The sequence below is a fragment of the Epinephelus lanceolatus genome, chromosome 21 (genome assembly GCF_041903045.1).
Source record: "Epinephelus lanceolatus isolate andai-2023 chromosome 21, ASM4190304v1, whole genome shotgun sequence".
Classification (NCBI taxonomy): domain Eukaryota; kingdom Metazoa; phylum Chordata; class Actinopteri; order Perciformes; family Serranidae; genus Epinephelus; species Epinephelus lanceolatus.
Window position 1 is genome coordinate 13,767,071 of NC_135754.1, and position 14,379 is coordinate 13,781,449.

General features: G+C 40.0%; 1 protein-coding gene across 1 annotated transcript in view; it reads left to right on the forward strand.

Annotated features, from left to right (window-relative positions):
• snx29 (sorting nexin 29) overlaps positions 1-14,379 on the forward strand; it is a 202,922-nt gene that overhangs the window by 123,114 nt on the left and 65,429 nt on the right. Inside the window, exons 16-18 of the mRNA XM_078163261.1 lie at positions 3,479-3,595; positions 7,292-7,347; positions 7,776-7,857. Of these exons, the coding sequence (XP_078019387.1) occupies positions 3,479-3,595; positions 7,292-7,347; positions 7,776-7,857 (255 nt within the window). The remainder of the gene's footprint in view (positions 1-3,478; positions 3,596-7,291; positions 7,348-7,775; positions 7,858-14,379) is intronic.

A 14,379-nucleotide genomic window follows, 5' to 3' on the forward strand; every position in this document is an offset into this window, starting at 1 on the left:
GTGAATTTGGCAGTACATCCACCTGGCGTAGTGAGCCAGCCCTGGACCTCCACATCAGGCTGAGATGAGCTTCTCTGATACAGTTTCTGTGCAGGTATTCTTAAATTTTGCAATCAACTGTTGGATCAGCGGTCTGGGTGGCGGGTCTCGGACGATTTTGCAGGTGAAGAAACCCGATGGGGAGGTCCTGGACTGGTGTGGTTACATGTGGTTGAGGGTTGTAAGGATGGTTGGATGTACTGCCAAACTCACAGAAAGGACATTGGAGATGGCTTAATAATGGCTTAGTAAGTTTGGTGGACTCTCTTGTAGTCGGCATGCCAATGGCACCCCCCATCAAAACTTGGGACATCTGAGGCATTGTGTATGTTGAAGAAATTTTCAAAGCTGATGATTTAATAGATGAAAAAGACCTCAGGAGACTTCAATCGATCACTATCAGTATTTAATGAAGACTGGATCGAGGAGAATCACAGCTCAACATACAGAGTATCACACATGTATGCCGTCCAGAGATTCTGAGGGTGTCCTTTCCCACTTCTTGCATTTAACCCAAACAGTATTTCCTTGTGAGTTACTCCACATTCCCAAATACGTTTCTATTGGTCACTAACTTTAAACAGCAAGCACGCTAACCTTGCTCACTCTAAACCACCTCGACTGTTTCTCACAAAATGAAAATATCTAAACAAAGACTCTCGTCTGTAGAGCCTGGAGCATAGGGCAACCCCCCTTCCCATTAGCCTTGGGAGCTATGGCAACGGAGCCAGCAGTAGTAATGGTTATGTTTAATCAGCAATGATGTGCCACACCTGTCAGGGGGGTGGATTATGGATTATGATGGCAAAGTGCTCACTAACACTGATTTTAACAAATTAATGAAAAATGGAGAGAACAAAGCCTTTTGTGTGCCAAGAAAAAGGATAAGATCTGTCATTTTAACTCGTGAAAAATAAAAGCATAACCAAGTGTTGCATTTATGTTTTTGTTAAGTGTTCTTTTTGTCAGTTTTTATTTGTGTATCTGTATTGTGCCTCTGTATCTGTCAATCACAGGGATGTTTTGAATGCCAGTCTTTGGCTCAGAGGAAGGCATTCAGCTTTTGGATTGCAGGAGGATACATATTTGTTATTACTTGGCCCAGAGGCAGTCTGCCCCAGAGGTGGGGGACAACACATGTACTGGAGCCTGGCTTTCTGTATTTTAGAAATAGGGTTGCTATGGCAACTGAAGGCTTGAAACTACCTCAGTACCACTGGCAATGAATTCAGTCAATTTTATAAAAATTTAAAGCATTCATTAAATCTGTTCGCCTGAGATTCCACAGCAGCATCACCTCCAGAGAGCACCAGTGTTTGGCTGGGTCATACTGGGGAGATTGGAGTGTAATCCAGCACAGACTCTTGGATGGCTTTGCATGTTTTTAAGTCTGTCTTTTTCAACATTCATATGCCAATATATAGATTTAGGCGTGCTTCTGGTTGCTGTGATTGCCATGAAGAGACCCCCTCAAGGTAAAGCCATGGAAACACAAAGAGGGAACCTCTTATGTTCAAATCACAACATGAAGGAAGTGAGTGTTGTATTAAAGGGATAGTTAAACATTTTGGGAAATTTGCTATCTGAAATCAATTCACTTTCTTAAAGAGAGTTTGTATCCAAAGGTCAGTTCCACTCTCATGTCTGTCTGTTGTATAAAAGAAGTGCTCAAAGTTGAGGGGGAAAAGTGCCGATACTCCTTTCATTCACATGTTGGCATGTGTATTGGTGAGTGATGGGAGATGGGGCAGTCGTATTCTGACTCAGTCCATGCCCTCTTTGCGAGAATGGAAACAGGTGAGCATCACATAGTGCCACTTGTTAGCTTACATAGTGCCCCCAGTGCCCTCTGGGTGATGCAGTTTATTGAAGGCCATTGTGAATCACCTAGAGAATCTAAAAAGGAGAGGGCAGGGAAGAGTACCGGCAGCTTGTGAGAAATGCCGGTGCACTAGAGACAGACTCGGTACAGTACAAAGAAAATTGTCCAAGTGCTGGTAGTGCGTACCGCCGAGTACATGCCCACAGCATTTTAGAAAAGGCTGCAGCCAGCAGCTGGTTTGCTTAGCTTCACAAAAAGACTGAAAGCAAGGGGGGAAAGCTAGTCTGGCTCTGATCAAAGGTAACAAAATCCATCTACCAACATCTCTAAAGCTCACTAATGAGCACTTTATATTTTTTTGTTTATCCTGGAAGTCACTGCTCCCGGCCAAGACACAATTATAAAGATAGTCTTGAGCCTGCTCTTTGTTTAGCCAGGAGTAAAATGGCCAGGTCTACCTTGCAAAACAGGTTTCCAACCTCAATGTAACGGACCTTAACAAAGGCTATATAAGGAAAAATATAGAACAGTTGTCCTTATAGAGCCAACATAGCAATAAAAAAAAATAACAACCAACAGTCACTCACTTTACAGCAGGAAACAGCACTTCAAAATAAAAGCTCTGTGTCAGAAATTGACTGTGCTTCAAAATAAAGTGTATTTTTAACACATCTGAAACATTGAGGTCTACTCAGAATGGACCCTTGACCCACTTTTGGACTGCGACCCACCAGTTGGGAACCACTGCACTGTAATTTTAGCACAGGCCTTCTGCTCTTATCATTAAATATTTGATATAAACTGGTATCAAAACAGACATTTACTTCAGAGTGTTTGATAAATCAAGTTTACTATGATCACCATCACTGTTGTTATTACATAAGGAGCTTCTCCACCTCCTCATCCTCCTCCTCCTCCTCTTTCATGGCAGTGTGTGGGCTCTTAAATGGGATGTGAATAAGTTAATGTATGAAGGCCGGTGTTGGAGCAACAGCGGCGCAGTGGCTCAGCTCACCTGTCAGCCGGAGATGGCGCTCTGCAGAAGAGGCTGTGACAGCAGGTGTCCTCCATACAGCACAGTGTGTGTCACAGCTGTCAGTCTCCTGACAGAGACCTGTCCACGCTGTCCAGCCTGGTTAGGCAGACAGGCCGAGAAACACACACACACACACACACAGAACAACTTAGCCATATTTTCATGAGCACACATGCACACAGATGTGAATAACACCGCGTCAAGGTTAGTTAGAGCTGATGACAATTGATTAGCAGGCTGGCAGGAGTCTGACTGTTTAGGATATGAACTGGTTTCACCCCCGCACTTTCTCTCCATGTCTCTCACCCCTCTCTCTTCCACCAACCCTCCCATACCTGTCAGGCATTCCCAGAATCTGTCCCGCTGTCAGCATCCATTACATCATTACATTCATAACCTGGAGTGCTTGTTGCCTTTTGTGTGTTTAACGGAAACAGAGAATTGTATTTTAATTGCTCTCACGCTGTACATAATATCTTTACATGATTTTCTATTGCCCATTTTTTACTGTAATTGTGTGTTATATAAGCTTGTAAATGCTCTTTTTGTGTGTCTTGTTTCTGTGTGTGTGTATGCTGCAGGTGGCCGAGATGCACGGTGAATTGATAGAGTTTAATGAGCGCCTGTATCGTTCCCTCATGGCCAAAGACCACCTCATTGTCCAGATGAGACAGGAGCTCATTGACCTGAGAGGCCCGGTAAGTGACTGGACAGACACACACACACACACACACACACACACACACTGATGTCCCTTCTCATCTTATTTCTCTGTAGGTTTTCTTTCCCCCCCCAGCCTCCTGTCTCTGTCACCCTGCCATTTTCTCGGCTCTCCTCCTAGTGATTTTGTTTGATTTTCATCTCCACTTCCCCCCTGTTTGTTTTGCAGGGGTCCTCTGCTCATTTTTCTCCACGGTCAATGTCTGCCAATAACGCTTAACTGCATTTTCCTTGAAGTTGTCTCCTGCAAGATTCCTCTGTTTTCATTTTTCGGCGGTGCTTCTTGCACCGCTGTTCCCGTAGATAATCTGTCAAACAGTGTGTGCTCACATCTTTCTACTTTTCTGTTGATGAGGTTTGATTTTCTGTAGGTGGTGCTCTTTTGGTGCCTGTTCAACACTGGTGTCCATCACTCCTAACACTAACTATCCAAAGTGTAGTTCAAACTAAGTACTTTTTCTCAGCACTTTCAAAGTGGTCCTCTACAAGAGCAACAAACACACACACACACACAGAATGCCAACATATGGTTATGCTCAGGAGAGCTTGAAGCAGTATGGACACACAAACAGTGTGGGTTGATACAGCGGCAGTGATGGGAGCCCCAGGCTGAAGATAGAACCTCTTATCCCCAGCTTCAGCCCTGCTCTGCTGGACCACTCACTCTGTGTGTGTGAGTGTGAGTGTGTCCATCTCTGGCACCTGATTGCTGCATTCTTCCAGCTTTCAATAGCTGCTGCAGATGACCGAACCCTGATCACTTTCTCTCTACCTCTCTACCGTCTCTCACTCTTCCTCCCAATCCTCTATTACTTTCACAGTGTGTGTGTGTGTGTGTGTGTGTGTGTGTCTGTGCGTCTCTGTGTGTGCCACTCTTGGAGAGTTTGATCAAAGCTTGCGGGCTGGAGACCCCACTGAAGAGGGCTGCGGTGACAGTGTTTCAGCCCAGGTTTAAATAGTCTCTCTGGGAGAGCTGAGAAGCTGACAGGCCAGCTCTGGACGAGAGATGGAGTAGAGACGGACACACACACACGCTCTCTTTTTCACACACAGACACACTCTCATCCAGAAGGCCAACATCTGGGCCTGGTCATGTGGTTCCTCAAGGGACCTGGAAGCATGCAGAGTGAAACAAATCACAGGGTTGATGAACTCTCACACACAAACATTTGCATAAAGGGTGTCATATTAGGTAACCACTGCTAACTGAGGATAGTCATCAGCAAAAATAGCGTTGGACACAAAACACATACGTGCATGAAGAGGCATTCCAGCTGTGTGCTTCAGATGAGTAAACAGGGTACTGTGTATTGCGGCGGTTCTCAGAGCCCTGTCAGATGAACTCAAGTAGCCCTTGATCAACACCACCAGTCATGTTCCAAATTTGTCCGTTTCAAATAGTGGTGGTTTTTTCATGCAAGTGAACTGTGAATGTTTAGGTTGGTATGGTTTAGTTTGTACTTCAACCACATGGAGTTACAGGAACTGGATGTTTTAATCTTTTCCCTAGGTATTAAGCTATGAGCTTTAGCTATTCTAACCGTAAAGTTTACTATTTAAATTGGTAATAGATTACTTTCAGATACAGTAACAATTTCAACCATTCATTACTTTAAGCTAACTGTTTAAACCTTTTTTCCACCGTACATTTAGCTAACTTTTTAGCATTTTAACTATTAGGTATTTATGATTTTCAATTACGTTAGCTACTGCACCTATTCAATTGTTTTTCTAGTGTATTCAGTCACAGTTTATGAATTACTATTAGCTAACCTATTTAATCAGTAACCATTACTTTTAATTAACTATTTTAACTGATTATTCATAACTTTTAGCCAGCTATTTCAGCTGTTCATTACTTTTAGCAAAGAACCGATAATGGCATTGTATTGTTATTTTATTATTATTGATTTCGATAATTGTTTCAATTGATTATTACTTTTCGCTATTTTACTTGTTTATTTATTACTTTTAGTGAACTATATCAACTGTACATTATGTTTTGCTGTTTCAGTTGTTAATTCATTACTTTAAGCTAACTATTTCAAATGGGTTTTTTTCACTTTAGCTAACTCTTTTAGATGTCTGTTGATTACTTGTAGCTATTTCCATTGTTTATTACTTTTTGCTAACTGTGTCAACTGTTTGTTCTTCAGTTTTAGCAAAGAGCTTACATGATATTGTATTGTTATTGTGTTATTTAACTATTTCAACTGATTATCTATCATTTTTAGCTGTTTTAACTGTATTCATTTCTTTCAGCTATTTTAATTGTTTATTTATAACTTTTAGCTAACTATTTTAATTGTTTATTTATTACTTTTAGTTAACTATTTTAACTGTTTATTTATTACTTTTAGCTAACTATTTTGTTGTTTATTTATTACTTTTAGTTAACTATTTTAATTGTTTATTTAGATCTTTTAGCTAACTATTTTAGTTCTTTATTTATTACTTTCAGCTAACTTTTTTAATTGTTTATTTATAACTTTTAGCTAACTATTTTAATTGTTTATTACTTTTAGTTAACTATTTTAATTGTTTATTTAGATCTTTTAGCTAACTATTTTAGTTGTTTATTTATTACTTTCAGCTAACTTTTTTAATTGTTTATTTATAATTGATAGCTAACTATTTTAATTGTTATTTATTACTTTTACTTGACTATTTTAATTGTTTATTTATTACTTTTAGCTAACTATTTTAATTGTTAATTATTACTTTTAGCTAACTGTTTTGTTTGTTTATTTATAACTTTTAGTTAACTATTTTGATTGTCTATTTTCTACTTTTCATTAACTATTTTAATTGTTTATTTATTACTTTTAGCTAGCTGTTTTAATTGTTAATTATTACTTTTAGCTAACTATTTTAATTGTTTATTTATAACTTTTAGCTAACTGTTTTAATGATATATTTATAACGTTTCGCTAACTATTTTAATTGTCAATTATTACTTTAAACTAATTGTTTTAATTGTTTATTTATTACTTTTATTTAACTATTTCAACTGTTTATTCCACATTTTTTTCTATTTCAAGATGTTTTTCACCTTAAGCTAACTATTCCAACTGTTCTTTCATTACTTGTAGCTAACTATTTCCATTGTTTATTACTTTTTGCTATGTAATCAGTTCATTACTTTTAGCGAAGAGCTTTCAATGATATTGTATTGTTATTGTATTATTATTATTATTGATTTAGCAAACTATTTTAACTAATTATTCATAACTTTTAGCTAACTATTTCAACTGTTTATTCATGACTGTTTATTTTAGCTATCTACTCTATTTTCAATCATTATTTTGTTAACATTATTTTTAGCTAACTATTACAACTTCTCTGTTTGTTTGCTGGGTTTCGTGTGTTTTCAGTCACTGTGTTCATGTGTTACTGACTCACCTCAAAAGGAGACTTGTACTGCGTGGTTGACCTATGACTGCGTGTTCTTTACTGGTTTATTGTGACAATACATTTACTCAAGTCTTTTTACGTAGTCTCTGGAAACTGTCACAGTACCCTTTGGTTTGGAATAACTTGCATGTTGGACACCATGTGTATGTGTCTGTATAAATGCTATATTTGTACATTAGTTTGTATTGCATTGTAATAAATTTCTTTCATTTGTTTTTGTCTTGCTTGTTATCAATCTCCCACTCTCTAATCTACTCCAGGTTCCAGGTGATTTAAGCCAGACGTCGGATGACCCCAGCCTGTCAGATTTTGAGACGTAAGAATATTTCTCTTTTATTAAACCTCTGTTACTCTCTTCCCCTCACCCTCTTTCTCTCACTTCTCTTCCGACCTTCCCTCTTTTTATATTAATCAACTCTTACCTCTGGAGTTTCTCTGGGTTTGTACCTTGCAAGAGCTACTCAAATAAAATATCTGTTCTCCCAGTGTAATTGTATCTATAAGATCTCAAGTTTACCTGTGAACAAAGCTTGAACACTGTTTGATTTCATACATTCATTGATTGCCTCCACTCTCAGATCAAGACCAAATTAGATTTGGAGGAGTTTTACCAGAGTGAGCTGTAATTTGCTGTAGTTGTCCAAGCATTGCGCTGACGCACTGTTGATGTTGCTGTGATAATGATAATGATGATGATGATAATGGCGATGACAGTGAGGATGGTTTGTTGTTTGTGTCACTCAGGGCTCATCGCGCTCTCATCAATGTGTGGATCCCCTCTGTGTTCCTGCAGGGCAGAGCTGCCAATGCCTACCATGTCTACCAGGTACGTTCAGCCTCTTTAATATCTATGTCCTCTGTTTACCAGGTAAAACTAGCAAGTCACTCACCATATGACAGTACTTGCTGTTGGAATATGTGGGAAACTTTACCCCCAGGACTATGAAGCTGATGAAAACAAAGTAGGTTTCTGTGATCAATTACTTTGAATTAAACCAAACAACAGTACAAGTTCATTAAGCCAAAGAGCGAGGCAACAAATGAGCAAGCTCTGAAATAATTAAACATTAAACCAAGTTTGCATTAATACCTCATTATCAGTGCTCATTAGGATTGTTGCACTCAGAGCCTTTTCCCCTAGTCAACTCTGCTCAAGTGGTCAAACAAAGCATTTTGCTAGACAGGGACAAACATGATTGTAGCCATGCTAGCAGTGTGTCCTGCTTGTGAGTCCACCACTTTGGTCCACACTGAACTCAACAACTATTTGACGGATTGCCATGAAATTTGGTGCAGATATCTACGGTGCACACAGAATGATTGCAAGTAAATTTGGAGATCCCTGACTTTTCCTGTAGCACCACCAGGAGGTCAGAGTCATCACTTATCCAGTTTGCCATATTAGTGATGTAGGTGGTCCTCTGACTTTTCCTCTAGAGCCACCATTAGTTTGACATATGTTGTTTTGTGGAGTCAATTGTCTCAATTATTGAATTATTGGCTTTAGACTACTAATCTTGTTTTCTAAAGCCTGTCATGTGAATATGTGAACAGATCGTTGTTGGCTGAGAGTCCACGCAATGTCTTTTTTCAGTTGTTCCCAATGAGGACAAAGTGTATGCAGCCTCTTCGAGAAAAGGTTCTACGACCAGCGTCTTTGTCAGAGCGCTCCAACTTTTTTGTTTAGCTGCTCAGAGTGCTTGCAGTAAAAAATCTCTGACCTTTTTGGAAAGGCGCTGGTGTTGTCACTGCTGCACCTTTACTATCTATCCCGAGCTTTATGTCAGTCATAAACTACAGCAAAGACAGAAAAGCACATTTGTGGGTTCAGATCGGCTGGACACCAAATATTGCTGGTACCACACGCTTTGTAAGCTTGTTGTTGTCTGTGTAGTTAACCCTCTGTTGACGTAGCATTACCTTAGCCACCTAGCTAATGTTAATGTCAAGATGGTGTTGTCATAGCAACAAAACCCATGGACAGCGCTACATCAAAGTAGTTCTCCAGCACTTTTCTGTTAGACAGAAAGGCTATATGGACGCAGGTCCTTAGGCTTAGAAATGGGTTGTCTAGAATCTGTATCATGACAAAACATTTCTAGACCCAAATCAAAATAGTGACTGCACTTCCCACTTCTAAGTTTGTAACCGAACTTAACTATATAGTTTAGAGAATGTTATAGAGGCGAGACTGAACAGACAGAAGGGCAGAACTCAAATTACAAATCCGTCTGCTGCTTCAGCACCATGGACAGCGCCAAGGATTTATCCCCACACAGCACAGTTAGACTGCTGATATTTCAGAGCCATGGTCAGAGCCATAGATTCAAACTTGCACAAACCTTGGTCAGATAAAGGATCAATAAGTCAGGCCAGCTAAACTAACTTATTCAACTAAGAAAACCCTCTGACCCCACACTCTCCAAACTACTATTGGATGGAGACAGATGGCCTTCATATTACCTACTGCTTGTGGTATTTACAGCAAAGATAATAACACATTTCCACTTGTGCCAAGCACTTATCTAAGTAAGGTGTGTTGGGAACTGAACTCGAGAGCGGCTTAACAAACCGAATTGCTGCTTCTTTTTGTATTTGTCAAGTTATCGAGCAAAGTAGACAACGACGGCTCATTCCCTCGGTGACTGTTTTACTGTGTCTGTCACATTAACAAGGTGTTACACCTCAACTCCCTCACCGCAGCCGTCCACCGGTTCCCCCCTCTGAGACAGAAGCACACACACACGCACACACACATGCACACTGAACAGTCCCCTGGTTCAGCTTTGTGAGACAGACAGAGAAACACACACACATACACACACAGTGGCACTGGCACATGTGGATGTAGTGGGACGAACACAAACATCATGTTCACTGGCTGAAATACGACACACACTCAGACACAAGAAAACACACACATACCTGCTCATAGGGATTTACAGAGACTGATACAAATGTAAGTAATACACACATACTCACACAAAGTCATGCATTCACACATGGATAGACACACAAACACATGCGAGCTCAGGTACAGTAGACACTTCTTTATGCTTTACAGAACCACTTGACAGAATAACAAACACACACACACACACACACACTGTGCTGTTATCTGCTCTCTAGCCAGGAGGTACAGCGGTAACGTTAGTCAGGGGAAACCATATGGGACGGGAAGAGACAGGTGACACATCCTCAGCTCTAAGTGATAGTCAGGACTGGCTGGCTACCGAGCTCAGCCCGCCTTACCTTATACATAATAAATGTAAATTCAGAACTCGGGGCTCGAGCTGAGAGCTGTCTGACATCTTTTTTGTCTGAAATTATCTCAGGAAAGGACAGAAGCACAACAATGGCAAATAAGGTGCATTGTTTTAGTCCCTCTCATTCCTGTCATTTACATCTTTAGTGGTCAGTGTCCTTTACTGAAAAGCAAAGATCCTGATAAATATATCTTGGCTCTTGTGAACACATCTGATTTAATGATTTAGAATTGGCATATTCTGGCATCCGTGGTGGAAAAAACAGCTCAATTTTAAAATTGAAGCACAGTGTTGAGAAAGTGACTTGTTCCCTGCGCTTTGGGAGCTTATTCGTGCTGCACAATTTACAGGTGGGTGCATTATGACAGTGCTGGCATCAAAGCAGAGTTTGGGAGGATTCATTACAGGCTGATGTGGTAAACTAGCTTCAGTGTATCATATCTTCTCATTTATTTACATTATTTTAAAGTAATACAGGTAAGAATCAGATTTTCTGAAAAGAAGACACTCTGATTTTTCTTATATCTTCAAAGACTTTTCTAACCTTCTGGTGGCAAAAATGCTCCATCAGCTGTGTGACAAATATGATCATAATGTGTGTCTCAAGTTGTGCCTTTTTTCCCAATCCAAACAAAGATGGAAGCCAGAAATTGCACACCCTTTTTGCTCACTTTGTACAGAGGGAACCAAAATTATAAAATGTATTGATAGTTTTCTTGCTTCATTGGCTTATAGATGTTTCATTCCAATATTTTATATTTTTGTTTGAAGTTACATTTTACAAAAAGAGCCAGGACATATGGTAGTTGTGGCTACCTGGATGAAGAAACAGTCCAGATGGTTAAAAAAAGACTTCTAGAAATTCTTGAAATACCTTCAGAACAGTGGTAGGTGTGGTGAAATGACAAAGACTGCTAGGTGTTTAAGTTTTATACATTAGATGGTAATACATTAGAGCAGTGGCTCTCAAATGGTGTGCCGTGATGCCAGTCCAGGTATGCCGTAGAATTTTATGATAACCATACATTACTATTGTGATATTCAACTGGGCCTATACAACAAGTTATGAATTAGTTTTTTAACTGATTGTATCAGTATGTTGTGAGCACCCATTTCCCAATACAGAGGCAACTCTAGATAATAAAATGTGATTTAATTCAATTTAATTTTATTTCATTTTGTTCTATTTCATTTTATTTTATTTTATTTCACTTCATTTCATTTTATTTTATGAAAAAAACTTTTAGGGAAACGTACAGTATTTGTCGCCATTGGCACGTAGTAATTCTAAATGTGTGACACATCAAAAGCCCTGATTGGCAGCCAGTGTGAGGGATGATAAAATTTAAAAGGAGAAAGCCGTGAGTGGGTCAATGGAGTGCTTTATTGTGCAGAGCAAATTACAACAAAGCACCAGCAAAAAATGACCTCCCACTGAAAGAAAAGTGAAAAAAAAAAAAACCCTGTAAAACAGTATCACGAAAGCTACCTGTCTTATTTTTTCTTATCTTTATTGACTTAAATCATGATAAGAATGATAACATACGATAAAGAAGCTATGTGTACAGATATTAAATACAGGAGTGCCTTGAGATTTTGGCTTGCCCTTTGCCTTGGGCAAAAAAGTTTGAAAACCACTGCATTAGGGGCTAAAGGCATAGTATTTGTTTCAACATTGGGGGAATGCATATGAAATGGCGGGATTTGGACACTTAATTTCCTGCATTCTGGTGATTTTTATGCTCCAATTTGTGCATTTTTTTGCAGTAATTTATGGTGTGTATGTCTTTCATTTCGGCAAAAAAAAAAAACAAGTCATCTGCTACTTATGTGTTTTTATTCGAGGGGGATGAGGCTCAAACTGGGGCTCATCTCCAACATTAAGGTAGAAATTTCCTATTAACAAATAATAAAAGGAATCTGTCTTCTTGAGGGTTCACTTTTCAAATGAATTTGATAACTAGTTTGATTGAAAATATGTGGAACATATTGGAGTGTGCAGATATCTGTAATGCTTTGGGCAATAATCAGTGTCCACCTGCAGTTTTACATTCTTGGACGGACTCCAGCATCGAACCTGAACATTTTCCATGTGTTGCACCGATTTAGCCTAATTTCTCCCTCCCAGTAACGGTCTGTGAGACTGCTGTCCAGCCCTGGAGCTGGTATAAAGCGCAGCCCATCTGGTGTATTGGATACTTCCCTTCCCAGAGCTATATTCGTCTAATGGCTCCCTATGGAAACAGCTTTTGTTCTTAGACAGGCTAATGGATGGCCAAGGTTACTGGAGTCATTGTTGTTAAGGTGAGGTTGTTGTGGTGATTGAACACCGAGCCAACAGTCTTAAAGACCAGAGAGTATCATGAGGAGAAGGCAAGGGTCTCTTTAAAATACCCTCAAGCGGTTGTATAGACTTTTTAGCTCAGTGTTTTTCTCCTTCTCTCTGTCTCTCTCTCTCACACACACACACACACACACACACACACACACACACACATACACACACACGCATATGCTTGCAAAATTGAACCAATGATGAGAGCAATGAGCCATAGCCGAAGCTAGAGAGGGTTTTGGGAGGCTCGGAGAGTGAATGGGATTTTCGAAACCGGAGCCTAAGTTAGGTCACAGCAACCTTGTGGTTGAAAATAAGCACGCTAACAGCTCTACGTTGCCGCTAAACTCACCCAGAGAGGAAAAGAGGCTGATCTAACCTCCACCTCTCACACTGTGTGTCCCTTAATGTCTGCTTCTTACTCTCCTCTCTCGTTCTCCTGCGTCATCCCTCCTTCTCTCTGCCCTTCTTTTTCAGCCTCCTTTTCCGCCTCCCCCCGTCTGCCAGATTGCATGGCATTATGGCGCCGCTAAAACGGCTTGTACTCCATTTTCTCTCTTTGCATTTCTTCAGAGCTACTTTCCTCTCCAAGCTTTCCGAAATGACTTCCATCTAAAGCTCAGTAAGGCCTGTGGGATGGATGACGAGAGTCAGACAGAGATGGAGAGCAGGAGACTGATGGATTTGCTCCATTATCAGTCGGGTTTTGCTCTTTTGTGGCACGCCGTGCCTCTGGGTCTTCATCCCTCCATCGCTCCATCCCTCCCCGTGCGTCTTTTCCCCTTCTGAACTCATAATGAGAGAATTATACCGGCCGCGGCACACTGTCTCCCTCCCACACAATACCAACAATAGAGGCTATCATGAGAGGAGGGAAGGAAGCGTCCTTTGCACGCCATCAACGAACACAAGGAGTCATTTAGTGTGTGCAGGAGTGTCTGTGTTTTCATTACCTGTGTATTTTATTCTGGCAGTGTGCCGTGAAAAGAGCATCAGTCAGAAGCTGATGAGGAACTGTTTTCTTTTCCAAAGAAATGAGGTTCTGGCTGTTGTATGTTATCAGGATCGAGTTCTGTGTGTAATAAGCAGGTTAGTTAAAACTCATATAGAGAAAAAATGAGGACTTTGGGAATGCTAAGAACTAAAGGAGAGGTTTCTGGGTCTATGGATGGCAAGGACAGTCGGTTGGAGGGTCCAGTTGGGTTTGGTCCAGACTGAAATATTTTAGCAACTGTTAAATGGATTGCAGTGAAATTTGATACAGATATTTGAGGGCATCTGGTAATTACTGTTTTTGTTTTGTTTTTTTAACCAGAAAAATCAGTCATTTTTAATTACTCCAGTCAAAATGGAGGAAAAATAATTCCCTCTGAGAATATGGGGGCCATGTCCTAACAGCAAGCAAGTGTCCAACCTTTGTGTCCCGTAGCATGACTGTGAACATGATTAGCATTACACTTGCTAAACATCAACATGTTAGAACTGCCATCGTGAACATGTTAGCATGCTAACATTAGACGCTCAAAACACTGCAGTTTATTACAGCCTCACAAGGACGGTAATATGGCTGTAGACTTCAGCTGTATCTTTTGGTTGTGGTACCGAACATGCTACCTTATGTTTGATACTTACATTTTAGAGTTAAGGCTCGTTTACATTCTCTTTATGTACAAAAATAGATATGTTCATTTCAAATGTCATGACTGTCTCTGCCCACGTTCTTCGTTGTGTCCTTTATGTTGGCAAA